This window comes from Echinops telfairi, unplaced genomic scaffold (assembly GCF_000313985.2).
Source record: "Echinops telfairi isolate 266 unplaced genomic scaffold, ASM31398v2 ScPeMD7_4;HRSCAF=17, whole genome shotgun sequence".
In the NCBI taxonomy this organism is placed as follows: Eukaryota; Metazoa; Chordata; class Mammalia; order Afrosoricida; family Tenrecidae; genus Echinops; species Echinops telfairi.
This window is the reverse complement of record NW_022103900.1, coordinates 8,530,590-8,552,247: the sequence shown is the minus strand read 5'-3', so window position 1 is coordinate 8,552,247 and position 21,658 is coordinate 8,530,590. Positions and strand designations below refer to the sequence as shown.

Here is a 21,658-nt window from a genome sequence, read left to right as displayed (position 1 = left end):
GCAATGAATGTACAAATGCGCTTTACACAATTGATGTGTGTATGGATTGTGATAAGAGTTGTATGAGCCCCTAATAAAATGATTTAAAAAAAAAAGAAATAGCTAAGAATTGGCTAAGATCTTTAGTTTAAAAAATTGCTTAAAAGTATATTTGAACATAAACTAGAGAGTTTATTGTTACTGACATGTCTAATCTGGACTCTGGAAGTAAACTTCATTAATATATCACAGCTCACTGCAAAATTCTACACAATCACACACTTTTTACTGGCACACTTTCAACTAGCTCTGTAGGGGTTCAACACGTGCAAATATTTTATAACAGAGATACCAAACATGCATACATATACGCACAGGTATGTATATACATTGTTAAAGACTTCATAAGCTCTTCAAGAGATTGCTGTCACAAATCAACTATAAAAATAAGGTTCAATGTGACCAAAAAATGATACAAAAAGTGATAAAAGCCATACAGATAGCCATTTCCCAGCTTAATTTTATACTTAACTACCAAGAACTTATAGAATATGTACAAAACACTAACATTAAACACTGGAAAAGGATATGAATGTACCAAAATCTTAATCGCTATTTTCCTAAGAGGATTGAAGGGAGTTAAAATGTACAGGGCGGAGGTGGCACTAAACCGGAAGATGGCCTTCCCCTTATTCAACACTATAAAAGTCTGTAAGACAGGAACACAGCACAGAAGTATAAAAGAAAGAAACATTTAAACTCTCTGGTCGACTTTTTCTACTTGCCCTAAATAATTATGCCAGTGTTGCAGGAGAAACGAGCACAACCAGGACTGGAAATCCAATAATATCACTTACCTTTACCTGCTACTTACCTGAGATCGTGTTGTCCATAACATGCTTTAGTCAAGAGAATTTACTTACTTTCTTAACACTTCAAAATCTCTGAGTTAAGTACAAGCCCTAAATGGGCGCCTATTTCCTTTTATTCTACAAAATCTTAAGGCACTACATTCCACTTAGTGATTTCAGCTTTCCCAATTGAAGTGTCTTTAAAATCAATCCTGTGGAATGCAAAATCATCCAATTGAACTCACACTCTTATTGAAATAAACATACTTCGATCATTTATCCGTATAAAATATACACCATCATTCGATTTGAAATAGAAAATAAAAACAGCTACCATCAAACCCACTCCTGGCTTAGATGGCTAGGATCCAATCATTGATTTCTGGAGGCCAAATTCCCTGGAGAGTATCCGTTGGCCAGGAGTGAGTGCTAAATTGTGTATTGGGATTTCTGAGTTAGCTGACACATTGAATTGGAATCCCGTTTGCATGCCTATCTCATGCAATGCTTTCTTAGCCCCGAGCAAAAATCCAAAGCCCACAAAGAACCCAAAGTTTGTGAATAGAATTGCATTCCAAAAATTAGACTTGACGGCAATTAGTTTGTTAAAACAAAACAAAACAAAAGACAACAAGCAATATAGAATAATGGATCAAGGACTCCGACCCAATGGCTGTTAATCTTCAAACAGATGTAGATGTAGAAAGACATTTTCTCCATAAAGAATATATTTAGGGAAGGAAATGTTAAAGCACTTTAATAAACATTTTCCCATTCTTCAAAAATATTTTTCCCCATGATAGGGTGATTAGCTTCCTGGATCATATTATGATGTTGCAAGTATTAATTTTATGCTTATTTTATAATGAGAATCCTTGATATGATTCCCACCACCACCACCTCCACCACCCCCATCTACATTTAGACTACAGTTCATTAAAGGAATCTCTTGTTTCTCTTCCTCCCACCACCCTTCTACCTTCTACCCACAGACAATGACTGAGTTGCTCTTAGAAAATAGCATTTGCTATCTTGGGGAACTGCCTTAATTCAGGATATGAAAGGGAGTTCTTCGACCCATGATGCTCTGCGAGCTGTCACTGTTATGTGACAAGACAGGCACAGATATCGAGGGTAAGAATTCAGACCTATGTATGGCAATTGGACAAGCTAATTTGATGACTCCACTCGAATAATAATTTTGAAAAATGGAAGGGGTCGTATTTGTACCTCTTTGTTTTCCATTTCTGTTTTCTGTTTGTTCATTTCTGTTGTCTAGAAATTAAATTTCAATTGTATTTTTAGAGACTAGAGATGGCACTTTCACTACCATGAGTCACTGTTCTAAAATGAAATCCCCTTCCCATGTTTGGAGGAAGGTAAGTCTAGAATGCAGGACTCCTTCCTCAGTCTGTGATATTGTGGTGACTTGTATTTAGCTGTTGAGCTGGGCGCCATGCCACCGGTATGTCACAAACCAACAGGGTCCCTCATGGTGGAAACGTTTCAGTGGAGCTTCCAGACTGAGAGAGACTAAGAAGAAGAATGTCAAGCTTTATGGACATAAAAAATAGACCAGTAAAATCTTTCTGACTGTTAGTGGAATATTGTCTGATATAGTGTAAAAAATTGTACCCCTCTGGTTGGATGGCACTCAAATATAATGTGGAGAGAACTGTCTGGTCAAAAGTAGAATAATATTCTTACTCAAACCAAGGCACAAATAATTTGTGTCAAAAATGAAGAATCTAAAGTGCTTTTTTTTTTATCAAATTCTGGAGACTGAAATTCATTAACCATACAATCAAGATGTACAGATTATTACTACTGATTGGAATGTTAGGAAAATGTTTTGGTGATGGAAATGGTGCCACAGATGGCATGATAGCATTGTGCAAGACCAATGGCCTGTTGCTCAGAAATATGTTTTTTTTTCAACAACATAAATGGCAACTGTATGCATGGACCTCACCAGCTAGACAATACAATAATCACATCGACTATCTCTGTGGAAATAGATGATGAACTAGCTCACTCTCATGAAGAACGAAGCCAGGGCCGACTAAGGAGCAGACTATTCCATGTTCCTGTGCAAGTTGGAAAAAATTCAAACAAGCTACGAGAGTCAAAGTAAAACCCAGAGGACATCCTGCCTCAATTTAGAGACCACCTCGACAATAGATTGGACACATTAAACACTAATAACGGAAGCCCAGATGAATCGTGGGTAGACACCAATGTCAACAGACACGAAGGAACCAAAAAGGCACTAAAGCCAACAATCGTCTATGTCAAGAAAATTGGAACACCGCGACGTGGCCAATAGAGTGGAGGAGATCCATACTTGTGCCTATTCCCATGAAAGGTGATTAGAAGAACCTAGAAAGATTGACGTGGTCAAGGGCTTGAGGTGACTTGGAGCCACCGTCAAGGCCAGTAGGTAGAAGCAGCAGTCAAGAAATCAAATAACTGCTCCGGGAAAATGTGCTGCAGAAGACCTATTTAAAGTGCTCACAAGCAAAGCTGTCACTATGGGACTAAAGTGTACCTACCTCAAGCCATGGTATTTTATTCTCCTCCTATGCAGTACAGCCAGCATGCTGTGAAACAAGGATGGCCTGGTTTTGTCTCATCTACTTTGGACATGTTATTCGGAGAGACCAGTCCTGGGAAACGGGCATCCTGCTTGGTCAAGTAGAGGGGCAGTGATAAAGAGCCATGACAAGGCGGATTGACACAGTGGCTGCAACAATGAATTCAAACATAAGCACAACTGTGACCGTGGCCCGGGACTGGCAGTGTGTCCTTCTGTTGTCCATAGGTCGCCCTTAGCAATAACAGTCTATGCATATCAAGTTGGGCAACAAATATGGAAGTCAACAGAATGGATGCCTTTTGATTATGGTGTTGTTGAAGAAGGCTGAATATGCAATGGGCCATCAGAAGAATAAACAAATGTCTTTGTTTATTAAATCCTGCCAGAATATTCCTTAGGAACAAGGATGCAGAGGTTTTGTCTTACTCATTTTAAATCTATTCTGAGGCGGGATCAGTCGTTGGAGAAAGATAGCATTCTTGGCAAAGTTGGAGGTCAAGGAACAAGAAAGATCCTTAATGAAATGGCTTGATGTAGGGGTGGGAACAACGGTCTCTAACATAGCAACAATTGTGAGGATGGTGTAGGGCTGAGCAGTGCTTTGATCTGTCTTACAAAGGACCTAGGGAACTTAGTCCTCTTTTCCTGTGATTCATTCTTTACTTCTGTCCCTGAATGACATTGTGAGATCATTGCAAAATGTGAACCGACTTAATCGTGCATTTCAAATGTCTTTTCCCCCTCAGAGAATGAACACACAATGACCCAGAAAGGCCAAAGAGAGTTTACACAAGATTGAATATGGTCTCCTTTCAAATCTCCTGCATACTGCTTTCTGTCCTCAAAAATAGTTGCCAACCCCTATATCTCCTGCTAGGAGATTGGGTGTTGCCCTGAGATGGAACTGATTTAATGACAACTAACAACCACAGGGGTGGGACAGTCAGTAAAACTCTGATATTGCATCTACATTTTAAAAATAGGATTTCCACCTTTCCCATCACAGCAAGCTAATTTGGAAGTGGATATGGCAGAAAAGTGAGTTATAGCCCATAGCTGGCCTAATTGTGGGCTCACAGGTGGGGTTGTGGGTGGATAGAGTCAAGATGGTGGTGCTGCTGATGGCACGGTGGACCATGACAGTAACCAGGTTCCTCCGTAGGCGGATGGACACCTCAGAGGAGAATGTGTAGCTTTGCTCCTTTGGCACCAAAGTGAAAGGACTGTGGACATACTCTCAACTCTTTAAGTCTTAGCTTACATCTTTTACTGATTGTAGGGTCTTTGAAAAATTAATTTATAAAATTCTAAAAACTCATTGAAAATCATTGTTTTGAACACCACGTTGATAAGATGCATATATCCAATATGGAAAAGTTTGGCATTCAAATTTATATAGAGAATTAAAGAAGTTTTTCTGTAAAATCATGTTTGTTCTACTTTACAGTGTTGTAAAGAAAAGGTATTAGTCTGAGGACTGAGTTGCCCTTGGCCCAAAGCATGCTATTTTCCATAGTCTTATATGCATGTGAAAGTGGGACAATGAATAAGGAAGATCGAAGAAGAAATGATACATTTGAATTACAGCTTGAACAAAAAAAAATAGCGAAAGTACTGTGGGCTGCAAGCAGAACAAACTAATCTATCTTGGAAGAAGTAACGCCAGAATGCTCCTTAGAAGTGAGGATCGTGAGATTTCAACTCACCTGTTTTAGACATGTGATTAGGAAAGCCTTGGTCCCGGAAACAGACAGCATGCTGGCTAAGGTATAAAGGTATCGTAAAAGAGAAAGGCCCTACATGAGATGGACTGACACTGAGGTGCTGTGCTAGTTACATCATCTGTTGTCAGTTTGAGACTTTCAAGTGAAGGGGTGGAGTTTACCTGTCAATCAGGTCACAGCTTGATGACCTCATTTGGAGATGCTAAGGAGATCAATAGCTCGCTGGAGGTGGGACACATGCTCACTCCCTGGGAGACATTGCAGCTGACAAGACACATGGAACTACTCTAGTGCCTGAGCTGGAGGAGGCTCATGGAAACCCCTGCCAGCACTGAGGTGCTTACAACGCCACTGGATCCACAAGACTTCCCAACCACTGGCCTGTGATCTTCCTGCTTCGGCATCATTGCATGTGTTTTGTGAGTCTGAAGAGGACTTTATAGATTGGTATCAGACATATGGGCTAATATCAGACTTATGGACTTGATCTGGACTGGGCTGGGATGTTTTCTTAATGTGTAATTACTCTTTATATAAAGTTCTTTCTTATACACATACGAGTGTGAATTTGTTTCTCTAGTCTACTCAGACTAACACAGGTTACAATTACGGACACCTACGTAATGATCGTGAGGATGGATGGGGCAGGCCAATGTTTTGTTCCGTTGTACATAAGGAGGTTATGACTCGGAGCTGACTCAGTGACATCTACCAGCAACAACTGCTGTACTGAACGCCCCAGACCTAGATTTAAACCATTCATTGTTTGGCTAGCCCATTCTCTCTTTCTCAGCAGCCTTTACTAAGTTAAAATATTTTCTGGTGAAAGACAAATTAAAATGCAATTACGTAGAAACATGAGGAATGTGGACAGCAACAGTAGAAAAATATAAGTTGAATTCATTTTCTATGATGTATTGTTTAGAGTGCATAGGAGTTAGATCTCTGTAGACTTTTAAATATGTAACCCTAAAGAAAACATTTAACTTTCTCTTAACTTACTTGCCTCATTTGAAAAAAGAGTATTCTTAGCTCACAAAGGTGTTATGACTCTAATTCAGATGGTTTGGCTGTAATGCCTAGGAATGTGAACTTTTAATACATTGTCCAAGAGCTGCTACAATAACAGGGCTATGTATTTATTTTTCACTAGTGATCTTTAAAATGGTCTACACTATCCACAGTTACAGTGCGCACACACACATGAAATCCTTTCCCTTGTCCTAATTGTCTAGTCAATAAATAATTATGTTAATAGTTTGGTAGAAATTACTATTTGTAAGTATGTTTTAAAAAGTTATTTGTTTATAATGTTTCCCAAGATGAACATTGAATTTAACAAGTGTCCATTTTCTACCTTGTCTTCTAAACAGTTATTATCCTAACTTTATCTCAATCTCAACGGCATGTGTCTTAGACTACATAGATGAAACAGAAACTCTTAGTTTGTATTTCCTCTAAAATGATTTTTAAAAAGAAGCTTATTCATAGGACAGAGTCTGAGTTTACTGCACCTGCCTTCTCTTAAAGTAAACCCACGGTCCAAGGTAAGAAGAACTTGCTGATCAGAAGGTCAGCAGTTTGAAACCACGAGAATGAGGAGGCTTTCTACTCCTGTAGAGAGTTATAGTCTCGGAAACCATAGAATCATTTATGTGGCAGAACTGACTGGAGAGCAGTGAGTTTTGTATAGTACGGCAATGATCAGGAATATTAGAAAGTGTAGTGTACACTATTGGCTGATTACGTTTTTGCCTCTACGTCAACAAAGGTGTCTCTATGTGTCCAGCTCTTAATCACACACACACACACACACACACGGACCTCTGTGTCGCAAACCAATGCAGATTTTCACCTTGACATTTCCTGCTCAGTATCTGTCCTTCGTATCTTCGAATACCACACCGTCAGGTTGTTCCCATCTGACAGCTAAACATCTCAGCTCCAGAACGGATTCAGAAGCCATCCATTATTCTCCAGCTCCCCTGTAACATTTCAGACCAGCCTTCCACAGAGACTCCCAGCGTCTTCTTTTTCTGGCCCTCATTAGTTCCATCTGTTTTCCACAAAGAAGCTGGAGAGACTTTTAAAAATGTGAAGTGGAGCACGCTGCTTGTTTGCCCAAACCTTTTTGGGAGGCTTCATTTTTGTATTAAAATAAACTTTCAACTCACTACAATGTACGAAAAGAAGCACCTTATCTAGACCTGAACCAGTCTTCCCAAGCTCATCTTCCTTTATTCCTTATACTTATTTCAATAGAGCGCTATTCTGTCTCTCACAGGCTTCTGCTGGGAGCCTCTTCTTTGGTCTCCTCTACCTTTTACCCCTCAGTCCATAACAGAAATGTCATTTCCTCACAGAGGCGCCTAATTTTAAGGTTTCGAATCTGTTCTCTGTACAAAGAGGTGATTATCACACTATGAGAATCTGATGGGGAGTGTCATTTTCTAGTTATTTTAGAGATGGATTCAGACCCACTGAGTCTCTTAAGAGTTTCGTTTTTTACAGAGGCAGGGGGATGTTCCCGATTGGGCAGAAGAAAGTTACTAGGCTGAAACAATATGTTAGGGTTTAGGAAATATTCCCAGTGTAGTGGACCGGCAGGACGTAACTTGCAAAATGGCAGGAGTTGAGGGGCAAGAAAAGTGACTGTGGGCTTATTTAGATTCTATTACGTTGGTCTTCTCTTTCCCACTGGTAGCCCTCGGGCTACAGCTGCAAACCCAAAACAGTATGCCAACCCAAAACAGCATGGCACTGGGCCCCGGAAACCCACCGATCTGGTTTTAAATCTAGTCTAGTACTCAAAAGTCCTTGATTTTAGACAATTACTTAACCTCAGTGTCATGGTGTTAAAACAGAGACAAGAACCAGCTTGGAAGGGCACATGCACGGAATAGACAGTAATGATCCTGGAACAGTACAGATAGGGAAGTTATTGTTTTGCCTACCCAGAATCCTTTCTTCCCTAACAGTCGCCATCGCCTCCTTTTGTAGGAAGGCTCTGCCACATTCTCTGCCATGTGGCTTTGGGGATGCCGACTCCCTGGCTACACCAGCGTCCATGTGATACTGGTCTAAATGAGGAGATCATCACTTACCCTGGGACACAGTGACTGGTTTGGAATAGCTCATGTTACCTAAGTAAAATCAACTCCAAGATATAATGACACAAATAATATTATGCAAATCTATATTCTATAACATGCTTTCTGTAATATATACTATAATATATTTATATAATATATATTTATATATAGTAATGCTTTCTGTTGCTGCTATTGTTAACTTTTGAAAAATGAGCTCTTTCTCTCTTTTGATTACTGGGGGCTATCTCTCCTATCTTGTGGAAAGAGCCAGCCTCAGGATCAACCCATCATAGGAGAAGGTCAAGCCAGAAAAGCTGGGTCCTGACAACCTTGTGTTGTTGCCCCATCAATATTGAAACCAGGTTCACCTTTGCACATTTGTTTATTTTCTTTTTTCCCTCCTTCATTACCCTGATTCCGTTGAGGTTTGGTCACGTTCAGCTGAAGGCTCTCAAGCTAATATAATGAGTACTCAGTAAATTCCAACCATCCTTTCCTCATCAGCGGCATCTTCTTGGGGCTGTTTCTGAGACAGAACCGGAGGTGCAGGAAGGAAGAGGCTGAAGGAAGAAATAGCGTGCAGTAGTAGGACCTGTATGTGGTGAAGTAAGAGTGGGAAGTCCGTCTACGGTCGCTCAAATGGAATCATCCTCAGGTGGCTCGAGAGGAGTCAAGTATTTGTAAAGAAAAATTGTAAGTTAGAGATTTTCCACATGGCAATTCCTAGAGTCCTAAGCTTTTAATTATCATCGACTTTTCTCATGTTCTACTAAATTATTTTTTCAAGAAAAAAAATCCCAATCCCAATTAAAATCAAAAGAACTCCCTCAACCCAATATGTAAGGATAAAAATTTCTTTAGTAATACCAAGTATGAATCTGAAATCCCAAATTCATATATTATTCTCATGCATTCCCATTAGAGAATTAATATGCATCTTTTAAAAATGGTTTCTCTAAAGGTATAATACGTCACTTTTAAAATGGTCCATGAGATAATTAAGTAAGGAATTTAGCTTTTAAATGTATATATCTCTATATTTTGTACTTAATAAACTTACCCATTTCTACTACAGAATTAAAATACCTCATTCTATTTCCAGTAAAATATCACATTGTCAAAAGAATATTTCCTCCCATGGAACTAATGAGTCATCTGCAATTTTAAGAAGAACATAAGGAAGAAGTTTTCTGAAATAAAGAGTGGGTGAAGACTTGGAGCATATAGCCAAATGGTGCCAAATCAGCCCAAGCTATGGCAGGAAACTGTGACAACAATCCCATCAGGGGCGGAGTGGGGAGATGCGTTCACAAGCTACGACGTGCCTTGATGCACTGCTAAAATAAACAAAGGTGCTCAGCGTGGGATCATGTTCTAGAGGGGCTACTGGGCCAGAGCTAACTTGATATGGAAAACCCTCTGCCTGTATTCTAACAGTGCCGTTATTTCAATCCTCAGCTCTTACCTTGGACTTCTGGTAGGCTGAAAACCTTTGAGGATCTGGAATGTCCTCCTGCTTCCATGTACCAGGGATGCTCATGGAATTGTTGCTAGTTATTCAGGCCCTACTACAATATCATGGAACATGGCTTAAACTACTTTCACAATTTCACTAGACTCTTTGAACAATATACAGCATACATTTTTCATTGCAGCAAAGAGGATAAAAACATGTGGGCATATGGATCAGCAGCAGCGATGCTTCCATACGCTCATTGACATTGTCTCTGCTAAAGATCAAGGAGACCTTGGATGTGGTTTGTGTTATTTCTGCTTAGACTAATTGCTTCTATGTACATGTGTGCATCACTAGATTTTACTGTAAAACATGGTTTAATGAGTGGATATTCAGCAACCATGTTTATAGTCCACTGTCATTTAACATTTTTTTCTATGTATTTGTATGAAAGAAACAAGAAACTTGATATTGTTTGAAATGATAGAGTAATTATTGAACTTGAAATTACATTTTAGGAAAGACCTACAATTCAAGAAGGACCTAAAGATGCTAGTGTACCTGATGCTTGAGCGTCACAGCTCAACCAAACAGCTTCACACACACGAACCTTCTCTCAGCGGGGAATCGCACCTATGAAACAAGCCCGCTATTCTAGACCCTTCCCCCCTCCAGGAGGACGGAGTTGTACTGGGGTGTTTTCATTAGAATCAGCCTGCCCGTCAGACACTGACATCACAAAAATGAAATTACTCGTCAAAAATAAAAGGAAATATTCAGTACTCTTACAAGAATTATCAGTGTTCCAGCTTTAATCAGAACAAATGAATTCTGAATTTACAGGTACTCTTCAATACCAAAATAATCCAATTAGGAAAGAAAAGTCAGCCTGAAAACCAGGCACATGCTGTTCGTAGAGATTTTCAATATGTACAAATACAAAATAAGGAGATGGCCAGCATGTAGCTCAATTGCAAGTTTCAGGCATGCCAGATTAATTTGTAAGGATTTCAATCCTGTGAGAAGTTTCATCCGAATTGTTGTGACTTACATTCGAAGATTTGCCTGCTGTCAGCCGAATGAAAGAAGGGAAGGTGCCTTACCTTGGAAAACCTTTCCTGATAACAAAATATTTCTCTTATCAGGTTGTTCTACTTGCACATTGTGACTTCTTCCAAAATGTTTTTCCTTCTTCACACAATGTGTACTTGAAGATAAGGAAGACGACGCTAGAGGTGTGCTTTGGATATGAACCTAGCAAAATGTGTAAGTGTTGCCTCAGCACAAGAGTCTGGTCAGCCAGTCATTCCAACAGAGTCGGTCTTTCCATCTACACTGTGAAAGCCTTTATTTCACCATTTGGAATGGGTGAGAAATTTCTTTTTTTTGGTGCACTTTGTATTTCCCGTCTTTGTCTCACCTTTCTTATATGGCACCCACTAAAAAAACAACTGTGGATTGTCTAGGTTGGGGACAGTCTCTCAAGACAATCACTTTTATCAATCTGAAAGGTCTTTCATTTAAAAGATTGACTGAATGCTGGTTTCTACATGAAGAATCTCTGCCCTTGTCTACATGCATGGCTGTGTTCCTTCTCAAAACATCTGTTTACTGTTTTACAAGGAAGAGTAGGGTGTTTGAGGTGACATGCTGCACTGCACCTCTGTGTAAGGAAAGCAGAGAGCCTAGGGTGGCTTTAATCATCTATATATGGTGGCTGCCACGTGAGAGAGGTGGGGGCTGGTAGCAAAAAGTCACTGAGGATTAAAGGATTGAATGAATTAATCTAATGGGGCTACATTAAGTTCCTGGAAAAGTGGAATTTCTTCAAGAGCATGTTGAAGCGCCTTCATATGTGATCAGCACTTTGAACAGTGTTTACACAGATATAGGAATGAAAATATAAACATCACATAAAGTATGACGCAAAATGTGTGAAAGAGCAGCGTCTGAAAGGACTGACGGTGTCCAGTGACCAGAAACAAAGCAACATCGCCTGGATGGACTGCTGACCGGAGCACATCCAACCTGTGCTTCAATCACAGGGCATTTTAAATAAGTGAAAGGTCTTTTGCTGGAGTGATTGGAAGAGATTCACTGTGACTTTTCTTACACAAATAAAATCCTCATGGTTTGTTCCAATTAATTTGGGCTTTAGCTTCTCCGATGCCATCTTAGATTAATTTCTAAAGCACTGATTTAATGATAAAGTGCATTAGACAACCTTTCTCACAATCTAAATGTCAGTTATGAAATGGATATTCTATTACTTCCTAAGATTTGATCATACAGTGCTTAAAAGCAAAGTGAAATAAAAGAAAATGGAATTCCTGAAAAACTGTTCTTTCTCTTTGTTGTATGACAAATAAGCCAGTTTTTAAAAAAGGACAGTGTAGTGTACTTTAAACTCACTGCCATGAAGTTGATCCCACAGCGTCAGTCTTTCCACATTAGCGACCCTTAGGCACGGGATCGAAGTCCCAACATGGGAGTGGCTTGTCTCATCTTTCTCTCTAGGAGCAGCTGGTGGTTTTGAACTGCTGACCTTGGGGTTAGCAGCCCAACATCTAGCCCACTAAGCCACTCGTGCTCCGCTGTTATACTGAAACTGCCTGTGGATTGAAAAGCTCAAAAAAAATGTAAACAAAATGACAGTTGATTCAAAAAATGGTCTCTAATGCTTCATATGAAAACTACCACACTTTCCCGTTTGATGAGGACAAATTCCTTACAAAAATAGTCTCTAAAATCTTTTGTGGTTTTTCCCTACGGCGCCTGGCCAACTGAAAATTTTTGTTTGCCTTATCCTTCAACTTAGAGTTCAAAGGTGTATCTATGTCAGCTGAAAGAAGTAATAAAATACCACAAATTAAATCATAAGTGTTATTGAATATTAACACAATAGTCATTTTGTGATTGTATCTTTTTTTATGATTTTCTTCTTGGTGTGAGATCATGGTCATGCTAATGAAAGGCTGTAGACTGATACAAGGTATTAATTTCAAGTGTGGGTATAGAAAATGCATGCATTCCAATATCATTTATGGGTTCTTTGAATAACTATTTTTTGGTTAAAATTCTTATCCATATCAATATATTACTACAAAAGGTTGATTACAAAAATCAAACTTGTTCCTATAGGAATGATCTTTTTCAAGTGGGAAAAAGTTTTATGGAAAAAGTCTTGATATATTATTTGTAATGTGATATGAAATTGAAAATCCTGAGGTTTCATATTTTGTTTCATGAGAAATTATTATCAAAATTCATTACAGTCTTTATAAGTTGGATGGTTGCAGAATTTCCAAGTGCAAAAAGAATCTGTATAATTGTACGCTAAAACTAGCTCGGTGTGTGTTTGTGTGTGTGTGTGTGAATTTTTAAAATTAGTTAAATTACCCACCTATGGTTTACATTTGTTTTTGAGAACCTATCAGGCACATTCAGGGTGGTTCCATCTCCTATGCTTAATTTATTTCTCATGTGTATGCCTGAGATATGTGTAATGTGAGGGAAGGGTACATAAGGCTTTGTGCTAATTCAGAATGTGTTAGTGATATAATTGTCCAAGGTATACAGTAGGCAATGAACAGCAAAATATGCCTGATAGAAAACACTCACTTTCTTATTGATATAGAATGGATCCAGGTCCTCCAGCGGTTCCGACACCATCCCTGGAGGAATGTCTCCATAAATAAACGGAAGGTTCTTTCCAGCTTCCAAGTCACTATTTGGCTTTGGGCCATTTTCGTCATCATCTTTCTTGTCTGGTTTGGGATTCTTAGCCTTTTCTTCTGCAATGCGACTTTCAATCGCCGCAAGAGATTCTCTTGTGAAGTAGTGGAAGCTGTCAGGTCCTGGTGGTACAAGCACTGTCGGCTCCATCTTGTCATCCTGCACATTTTAATCACCATTTACTCTGTAGCTGAATGTGCTGAGAAAAGAAGGCATGGGTTTTAGGAGAGTAAGAGATGCTCCTCTCCATAAGTTCTTGTTATGAATAGAAGGTAGAGGACACAAATTTCTGTTTTCACCTTCAACTGCAATCTAATTCCGAAGTATCAGTTTTAACAAATATATTTTATCCGATAGATTTGGTTCGATTTTAACAAATATATTTTACTGCTGCATTTGGCTCAATGTTTTTCAATTCTCATGTTTTTACATAGGGGAACTATGCATGCAGTGAGTTCAGAGGCTAAATTATGCAAACAACAATACCAATTCCCAAACTAAACCCGCTGCGATCAAGCAGATTCCAACTCCTACTGGTCTTATAGGACAGGGTAGAATTGCTCCTGTAGGTTCTCAAGGCTGTCCATTTTTACAGAGACCAACAACAGCCTCATCTTTTCTCCTGCTGCTGGCTGAAAACCGGCAGCCCAAGGCTTACCCAGGGCTCTTAGGCTCAAGTACAGCCTTAGTTAAAGTACACAGGCCAATGAACAGCATGTTACTAATAGGCTGTTCACTCTGTGACCTAATCCGAAGATGACTACATACCTATAGATGCAGAAGTTATATCCATTAAGAGGGATGAAGTGGAAAGGGCCCTGTCTCAGAGGTGATATAAAACCCCAGCCTTTAGGCCTGACAAGTGGCTTTGACCAAGCTGGCCAGAAGAGTTTGCTGTCGCCATTTATAATAATTAGTCCATCATTCACTTATAATACCTTCATCTATTCGGAGATTAAGGATCTGCTCACAGGAATAGCCATACTTACCTGAACACCTAAAGAAAGGCCTGGTCCAAGATTAGACTAATGTCATTTATCTGACGGAGAAGGAGACACTGTCCAGGCGAAAAAGAAATTTGTTGACCAGGGGATGGATGAGGAGGTGAAAGCTGTAGATTTAGGAGACAGGAGAATTTTCCTATTTCCAGAAATATGATCAGAAAGAAAGACAAGAAGTTCAATAGGTACTAGATGTGTCATTTCTCGCCGATTCCATCATCCTGTAGTGCTAGACATATTATGAGGACCAGAAGCAAAACTCTCAACTCCACGGAGCCGAGTCATGCTGATCTGATGCCAGGGGCCAATTCCCAATGGACTGTTTCATAGCATACTTAAGATGATCTCAAATTTCACAGATATTGCTCAGCCAAAATTTCCCAGAGCCCAAGCTACTGTTCAGTCATGAGTTGTATTTGAACATTGCATTAACTCACGAAGGCCAGCGAGCTAAGAGGAAGTTCCTCACAGCTTATTCCACACACGAACGGCAATAAAACACCGACCTAACCCCTCGGTGAAGAATGCTGTCCGGCTCAACTTTCACTGACAGGAGTCCCCTTGCTGGGGTTACGACGAAGGACAAAGAAATGAAAACACAAATCTAAACGTGTCGTGCAGTCTATTAAGTGAACGAATAAAGATGGCAACAGTATTTGCGATTAGTTTGGGGCCTGGAAGAATAGACTGGCCTGCAAACCAATAGAAAAGCAATGTTCTGTTTTTAAAGTCGAGTTCCCCCGGAAGGCCTGATAGAAAAAGTAAACCCTTATTTATTTATTGAGAAATGATAGTTTAAAGGTAACAAACAGGGTACAGTCTCTCATAAGGGGCATATTCTAACATAGATATAGGTATGGTCTTTATTTTTAACTAGTCTTAAAATAGAAAATATATATAAGTGAAAAATTAAAAAGAAAATATAAAGAAAGTACAAAATCTCCCTTTCACCTCATTTTCCAGCACCCAATCTCCCCAAATTTGGAGGAACGATTGTTACATGTCCCTACATGTTTTCTTTTTTGTTTTCTTTTCCAAAAATGTAATCAATATGGACTGGCATATTTTAAATCGATATATTCTATTAAAGTAAATAAAACATTGAATTTCAGTTGATTCCCACTCACAGCGATCTAGGAGGGCAGCCCTGCCCCATCGTGCTTCCCAGGCTGCATCTGTACAGGATCAGACTCTTCGCTCATCCTCCCATGGTGAAGAAATGCATATGCTATTCCAGTTCAAAATACACAAGTACAATCTTGCCACAGAAGCTGCTTTTTGCTTTCCACTTGAAATCCAAAATTAATTCCATCTCAGTGTTTATAGATTAAATTTTCTTTAGCAGTTTCAAGTCATTCTTTTTATGGCTTTTTCTATTGATTGGGCATGTCATAATTTATTGATCCAATTTCCCAGTCATGAGGTTCAGATTGTGTCCAATATTTTAGAATTATAAGTGAAGCTGAAATTGATACATTTTTTTACACACATCATGTCACGTATACTCATGTGGCTATGACTACAGAGCTAATTTCTCTCTTTTAAAAAACAATTTTATTGTGACAAGTGAAGGTTACAGAGCAGATCATCAATCTCACATTAAGAAATCATATACATTTTGTTGTAACTCATCCATTGCAAGCCCCTCAATGTATCACCACTTGCTCTGTGTTCTCCCTGTGCTTTCTGGTTTAGCTCCTCCCTCTTTCCTAACCCTCTAAACTGCTGCTCGGACATGCGTTTCTTTTGATTTCAAATGACTGAGCTGGTTCCAGACCTCAGGGCGGTGGTCTTGGGGGGTCTCCCCTGCTTCTAAGGAACCAGTGAATCTGGCTTTTTGTTCCACATTTTTCTCCCACTTGATCCGCTCTTTAATGTGATCCTTTCCAGTGCAGCTGGGCCTCAGGTAGCTATTCTGGTCTCAAGGTTGTAGACACTGACATTTGCATGGTCCATTATTCCATTGCATTTACTGTTTCCATATGTCTTCCCAGGTTCCTCGCTTGTTTCACACACACCCCTACCCAGATGGGGAGACCAAGGTTTGCACCTCAGAAAGCTGTTGACCACTGCTCAGGGCTTCAGTGGCTTCTCACCCAAGGGGGCGGGAGGTCATTGTCTTTGTGAATTATTGCTAGTTCCTGGATATAATTGAGATTTCCTTTTCATTCTAATAAAGGTGGGTTTTATTGGCTTTCCCTGGAATACTGAAGAGAACCTTATTTGGGGTTTCAAAATTACAGGGTCCTGTATATCTCAATTAAATGATTAGAAAAATTGTATCTAGGCCATTTATATTGGCACATATTTTTGTTCTACTTAATATTTTACAAGTTGAGAGAGGTAATTTATAAAGTCTATCATGAATGTGTTTTGTTTATTTATTCCTGAAGTCTGTATCACTTTTGCCCTATGAATGCTGAGGTTCTGTTCTTGACGTCACCTGTTGCTTCAGATGAGATCCTTGCAGGCGTCTGAACTCTTTGGGTCTCATTTTAATTTCCTTTCTTTTCCTCCAAGACAACTTTGTCTGACATCACATAAGTACTCCTACTATTGTCTTGCATTTGCATTTCTCTGGCCTATCTTTATCCATCTGTATCATGTCATCCGTTCCATTTCACTGTTGAAGTAGACCCTTTCATATGTAACTATGGAGACTGGAGACCTAAAATATGTATGATCATGGTGACCAATCATTGTCTCTCAAAAAGGGTCTCACCTGGTGGTTCAGAACTCATGAATTTATGTGGGAGCAGCGACTAGAAGCCTGTTTGTGGTCCCAGGAATTTGTACCTTGGAGAAAAGGCCCATGGAAGTAGTTCCCTGCTCCTTGGCTCTCATTGCCAATTGGAAGGTCAAACTCAAAAGTGCTTAACTCATGCCCATCTAGTATAGATTAACTCAAAGCAACCCTATAGGGCAGAGCGGAACTGCCCCTGTGGGTTTCTGAGACTATAAATCTCATTTTTCCACTGTGAAGCCATCAGTGGGTTTGAACTGCTGGTCTTGCAGCTAACAGCCCAACATGTAATCAGCAATGCCACATTTTATACCAACAAATATGGTCACTTCAAAGGTATTATATACCAAGCTACCCCTATATCCCCCAAAATAAGACTGTCTTATATTAATTTTTGCTCCCAAAGATGCGCTAGGTCTTATTTTTCCATGAAGAATGTGGTACACATTTATTGTTTTATTAAAAGAGACCTCACACTTCCCATCTGCTCTGGCTGCGCTGCGGCCAACAGTGAGCTGCGCAGCAACACTCGCCGCTACGGTCCAGAGTCCAGAGTTACGGTAGCTTTGGGGGGCCTTATTTTCAGGGGATGCCTTATAGTTCAGTGAGAGGCAAAACTGTAAGTAGGTCTTATTTTCACGGGATGTCTTACTTTCAGGGAAACAGGGTATTATATAAACTAGCTCAGTTAGCAGAAATAATCCATAATGTAATGACATTATACTGAGACTAGAGAAAGGGTTTCTTTAACTCTAGGTAGTTTGCACATTCAAATATCACCTAAAAATAAACCTTGCTACATTAGACATAAGAATAAAAAACATTTGATTAATTATAGCCTCTCTCACCAGGTTACTAGAATATCTTAAAAACAGTCAAATATAATTAAAGATCAATATTTTGACAATAAAAATGTGGAAAATTAAAATTTAAAGTGCTTTTATTTGCATATGCTGTTAATACATGCAGAAAAAAATTAATGAGTTCTGTATTTAAACTTGGTGAGGAACTTCATTTCTTTATCCTCAAAACACACAAGTGAGCACTTTATCTGGTCTGACTATGAATTATACCTTACTAGCTGGTGCGGGGTGGGTGCAAAACCTCTGGTTTTGATTTACAGCTTTTCTCTTGACATGAGAACTGGCATTTAAATGTACTTTTGGATTCGTCAGAGGACGCTTTGCTCCATGGAAGTGGATTGTTTAACAGTCTTTGCCCTTTCCTTCCCTTCCCTCTACCCCCCAAACAGAAACAACTTAAAAAGGCGTCAGAAGAAAGGTTACATTTTAACCTAGCAGCTTCTACCACAGTCGACTTTCCCGTGCTCTCTGCCTGCTAACAAGACGGTCCTCTCCCTGGACTATGGTCAGAGGTGACTGACCAGAGGCTTCGTCTATTTGTTGACCCTGACAATGGATTTTGGGCTTCCACTATCATCCATAAACTTCTGCCAACCGGGTGTTCACAAGTTAAGCTCTGATACCACTCCATTCTTTGAATTTGGGGTTTGTTATTTCCAGTCTTTGGTTCACACAGGCTGGTGTGTGGACGTAGTTGACACCTCACTGAGATGCTGCTTGTTTGACGACAAGCCTTTAAAACCACAGACATGATTCTGTTTGATAGCCAAGGAACATCTCATTTTTTTGCCCCTCTCTGCTGTCTCTGGCACCCATATCTTCAGTGATCTCTTCATGAGGGAGAGTATCAAGTCATAAGAACTAACCACTCATAGACTGGGGTTAGAATTAAGTGTGAGCCCAAGCTCCATTTCAACATCTATTGTTTATATATGGCTTTGGTTCACCTTAGAGACATCATTGTCCTTTTATGTTAGAGGACATCAACAATCAATAATTCTATTGATAGTATCATTAATTTAGCCAATGGTATAGAATTAAAAACACAGGTGAGAAAAGGAAATTATACAAGTATAGGCCAGCCAGAAACCGCAATACATGAATAGTTGGCTTGTATAGATTAAATTCTTAAGTGACGGGACACAGATAATGGGGGGTGATGATCGGGAGAAACCTTCAATACTGTTCATTCACAATGGCAAAACCCTGCCTACCAGATAAATACATGTAATAATAAAGCAAGGAAAGCATTAAAAAACTAGGTATATGGTAATCCCAGCCCACCATTCCTTGGGCATCTTCAAGGCAAGAGATCTGAGCCAAAGTCCAGCTACCGCCAACTCTGAACCCTTGTAAAAGCAATCATCTACTTCTCACACTTGGGAGTTTTAGCCTTAAGCCTAAGAGCTACAGGTGAGTTTGAGGTAAAGCCCAGTTCACTTAGTCCTTCTGGTGTGGCCTCTGAAGGATGTTGTGTTCCTCAAAAGAACAAAATCTAAAGCCATAGCACATGGACTGGGTCACCAAGGTCTAGGTAGAAGCTAGGTTCAAGTGTCCATTTAGGAACACAGTAGCTAAGGGGTATTCTCCCCCTGGGTTTTATATAAGTATTGCTAAGTGGTTTTGGTTTTGTTTTGTTTTTTTTCAGTGGATGAGATGATGCATTCCCAGTTTTCTTACCAAGAGAAATCTAACCTCTTTCTAAGCACCCCCTCCTCCCATCAAATTTCCAGTAAGCTTCAATGATCCATCTGGTAGGAGTGTCTGTTCATCTGGTGACCTTAGCACAATTTTGTACGGTAGCAATTGAAGGATCAACTCCCTCTTCCCCATCTTGAAAAACTGACCCCAGCTCAGGTGAGATTTCCTGTTTTACAGTGGGTTTAAGATGCGCTATCGAGAGAGTGATTTGTAGATCATGGACACTAGGCAGGCTTGCTACTGTGTTGCTTGGCAGACGGGTTAGGGTTCGAAGATTACATGGCTGAGAGTGGGAGCCTGCCTTCATCTGGTTGAATCCTGGCAGTGGGCTCCGGCGATATGTATCCTTTTGTGATTGACTGAGTGTGCTCAGCACAATGGTTTGCAGATCTTCCCCGCCGTGAGGTGTTTCATGGCTTTGTGCTGCTTTTTAGGGATGCACAGTGATCCGCTGTGTATGTAGCAGAAGGTTCAAAGCCCATTCTTCTGCTGAGGACATTTGGGCAATTTCTAGGTTCTTGCTGTGTTGAACTGTGCTGCTATGAACACGGGAGAGCATATGTCTGCTCATATTCTGTCTCACTGCTTTGGAGGGGGGGGTAGATGGTCAGCAAAGGTATTGCTGGGTTGTATGATATTTCTATTGCCAATTGTCTCCTGTATTGCCATATCGCTTTCCCCAGGGGTTATACATGGTTGGTTGGTTTTCACGTAACAAAAGTTACAGGACAAAAAGTAAATAGAAATATATGTGAACAGACAGCAACTGTGAGTGAATGCAAACGATGTAAGAAATAAACAGTGAAAGGGGTGATAGAAAGAAAAAGGAAAAGAATGACACTTCAGGGAAACAAGCAAAACCAAAGTGGAAGTCAGGTCAAAAAGAAAACCTCCAAAAGAGAAGTGGAAGAGAAAGACTGGAAGAAACGAGTGGATCTGCGAGTGAGGAGACAGTCAAACACTAGTGAGCGCATGGCCGACCTTCACCAGCACAGAATCAAGAAGAAAAGTGGGGAATGTCAGTAGATAGTTAAAATAGAAGCTAAGTGATACATTGTAGATGATAGCCTACTCACAGGAGGGAACAATGGAATAAATTCATAGCATTAAAATTACATTTTAGTAATAAACACTCCCTAGGTGGGAAGCTTTATACAAACAGAAGGAACATAAAGATGATATTTTATTATTATTATAAATGGCTGCTATGGGATAACGTTTTTGCTTCTGGACAGTTGATACCTTCTCTTTCCTGTAGAAGACTACACATGCCTTACATAGTGGGCTTGACAGTAAGCACTGATTGCAGCCAAACGTTGTTACAGTGAGCTGGCTAAGATCAGTACCAGATGGTTACACAGCACCCCTCAAATTTTTTCCTTGGTGTCTTGGTTTTCAGGCCTGTTTCTGGGGTTATTTGGGGTCCTGGTGCAGGAACCTGCATTGGATAGGATGCATCAAATCTAGTTTCTTAGATATAGTGTTCCATTATATCTTTGTCTATTAAGTTATACTAATTTATTAATTTATCATCCCCATTTTAAATATGGGAAAATTCAGACCCACAAATTACAGGATAAGACAAAAAGGTAAGAAACATTTGAGAAAGAAATAGGTATTAAGGACTTCCCAGGGAGACTGTCCATGAACTCACGGAGGCTAGTTGGTGATGCATTAAGTTACCAATCACAGGGTCAGTGGTTCAGACCCACCGGATACACTGCAACCTTTAAAAGATTCAGGTTTGGAAACCCAAGGGGGCAGCTATTTTCTATCTTACAGGGTCACTGTGGTTTAGAATCGGAGATGGCAGTGGGTTCTTCTTTTTGATATGGGAGCTGGTGCAGTATGTGCAGAGCCTACAGACTGAATACTGTGAAGGCAGAAGGCACCTGAGAAGAGTGGAAAATAAAAAAG

General features: G+C 39.8%; 1 protein-coding gene across 1 annotated transcript in view; it reads right to left on the bottom strand.

The window, feature by feature from the left end:
• Positions 1–21,658, bottom strand: part of LOC101644888 (sodium channel protein type 1 subunit alpha) — a 174,133-nt gene that overhangs the window by 83,096 nt on the left and 69,379 nt on the right. The window contains exons 2-3 of the mRNA XM_004703766.2: positions 13,320–13,632; positions 570–688 (exon numbers count right to left, since the gene is read on the bottom strand). Coding sequence (XP_004703823.1) covers positions 570–688; positions 13,320–13,583 — 383 coding nt within the window. The 5' untranslated portion in view covers positions 13,584–13,632. The remainder of the gene's footprint in view (positions 1–569; positions 689–13,319; positions 13,633–21,658) is intronic.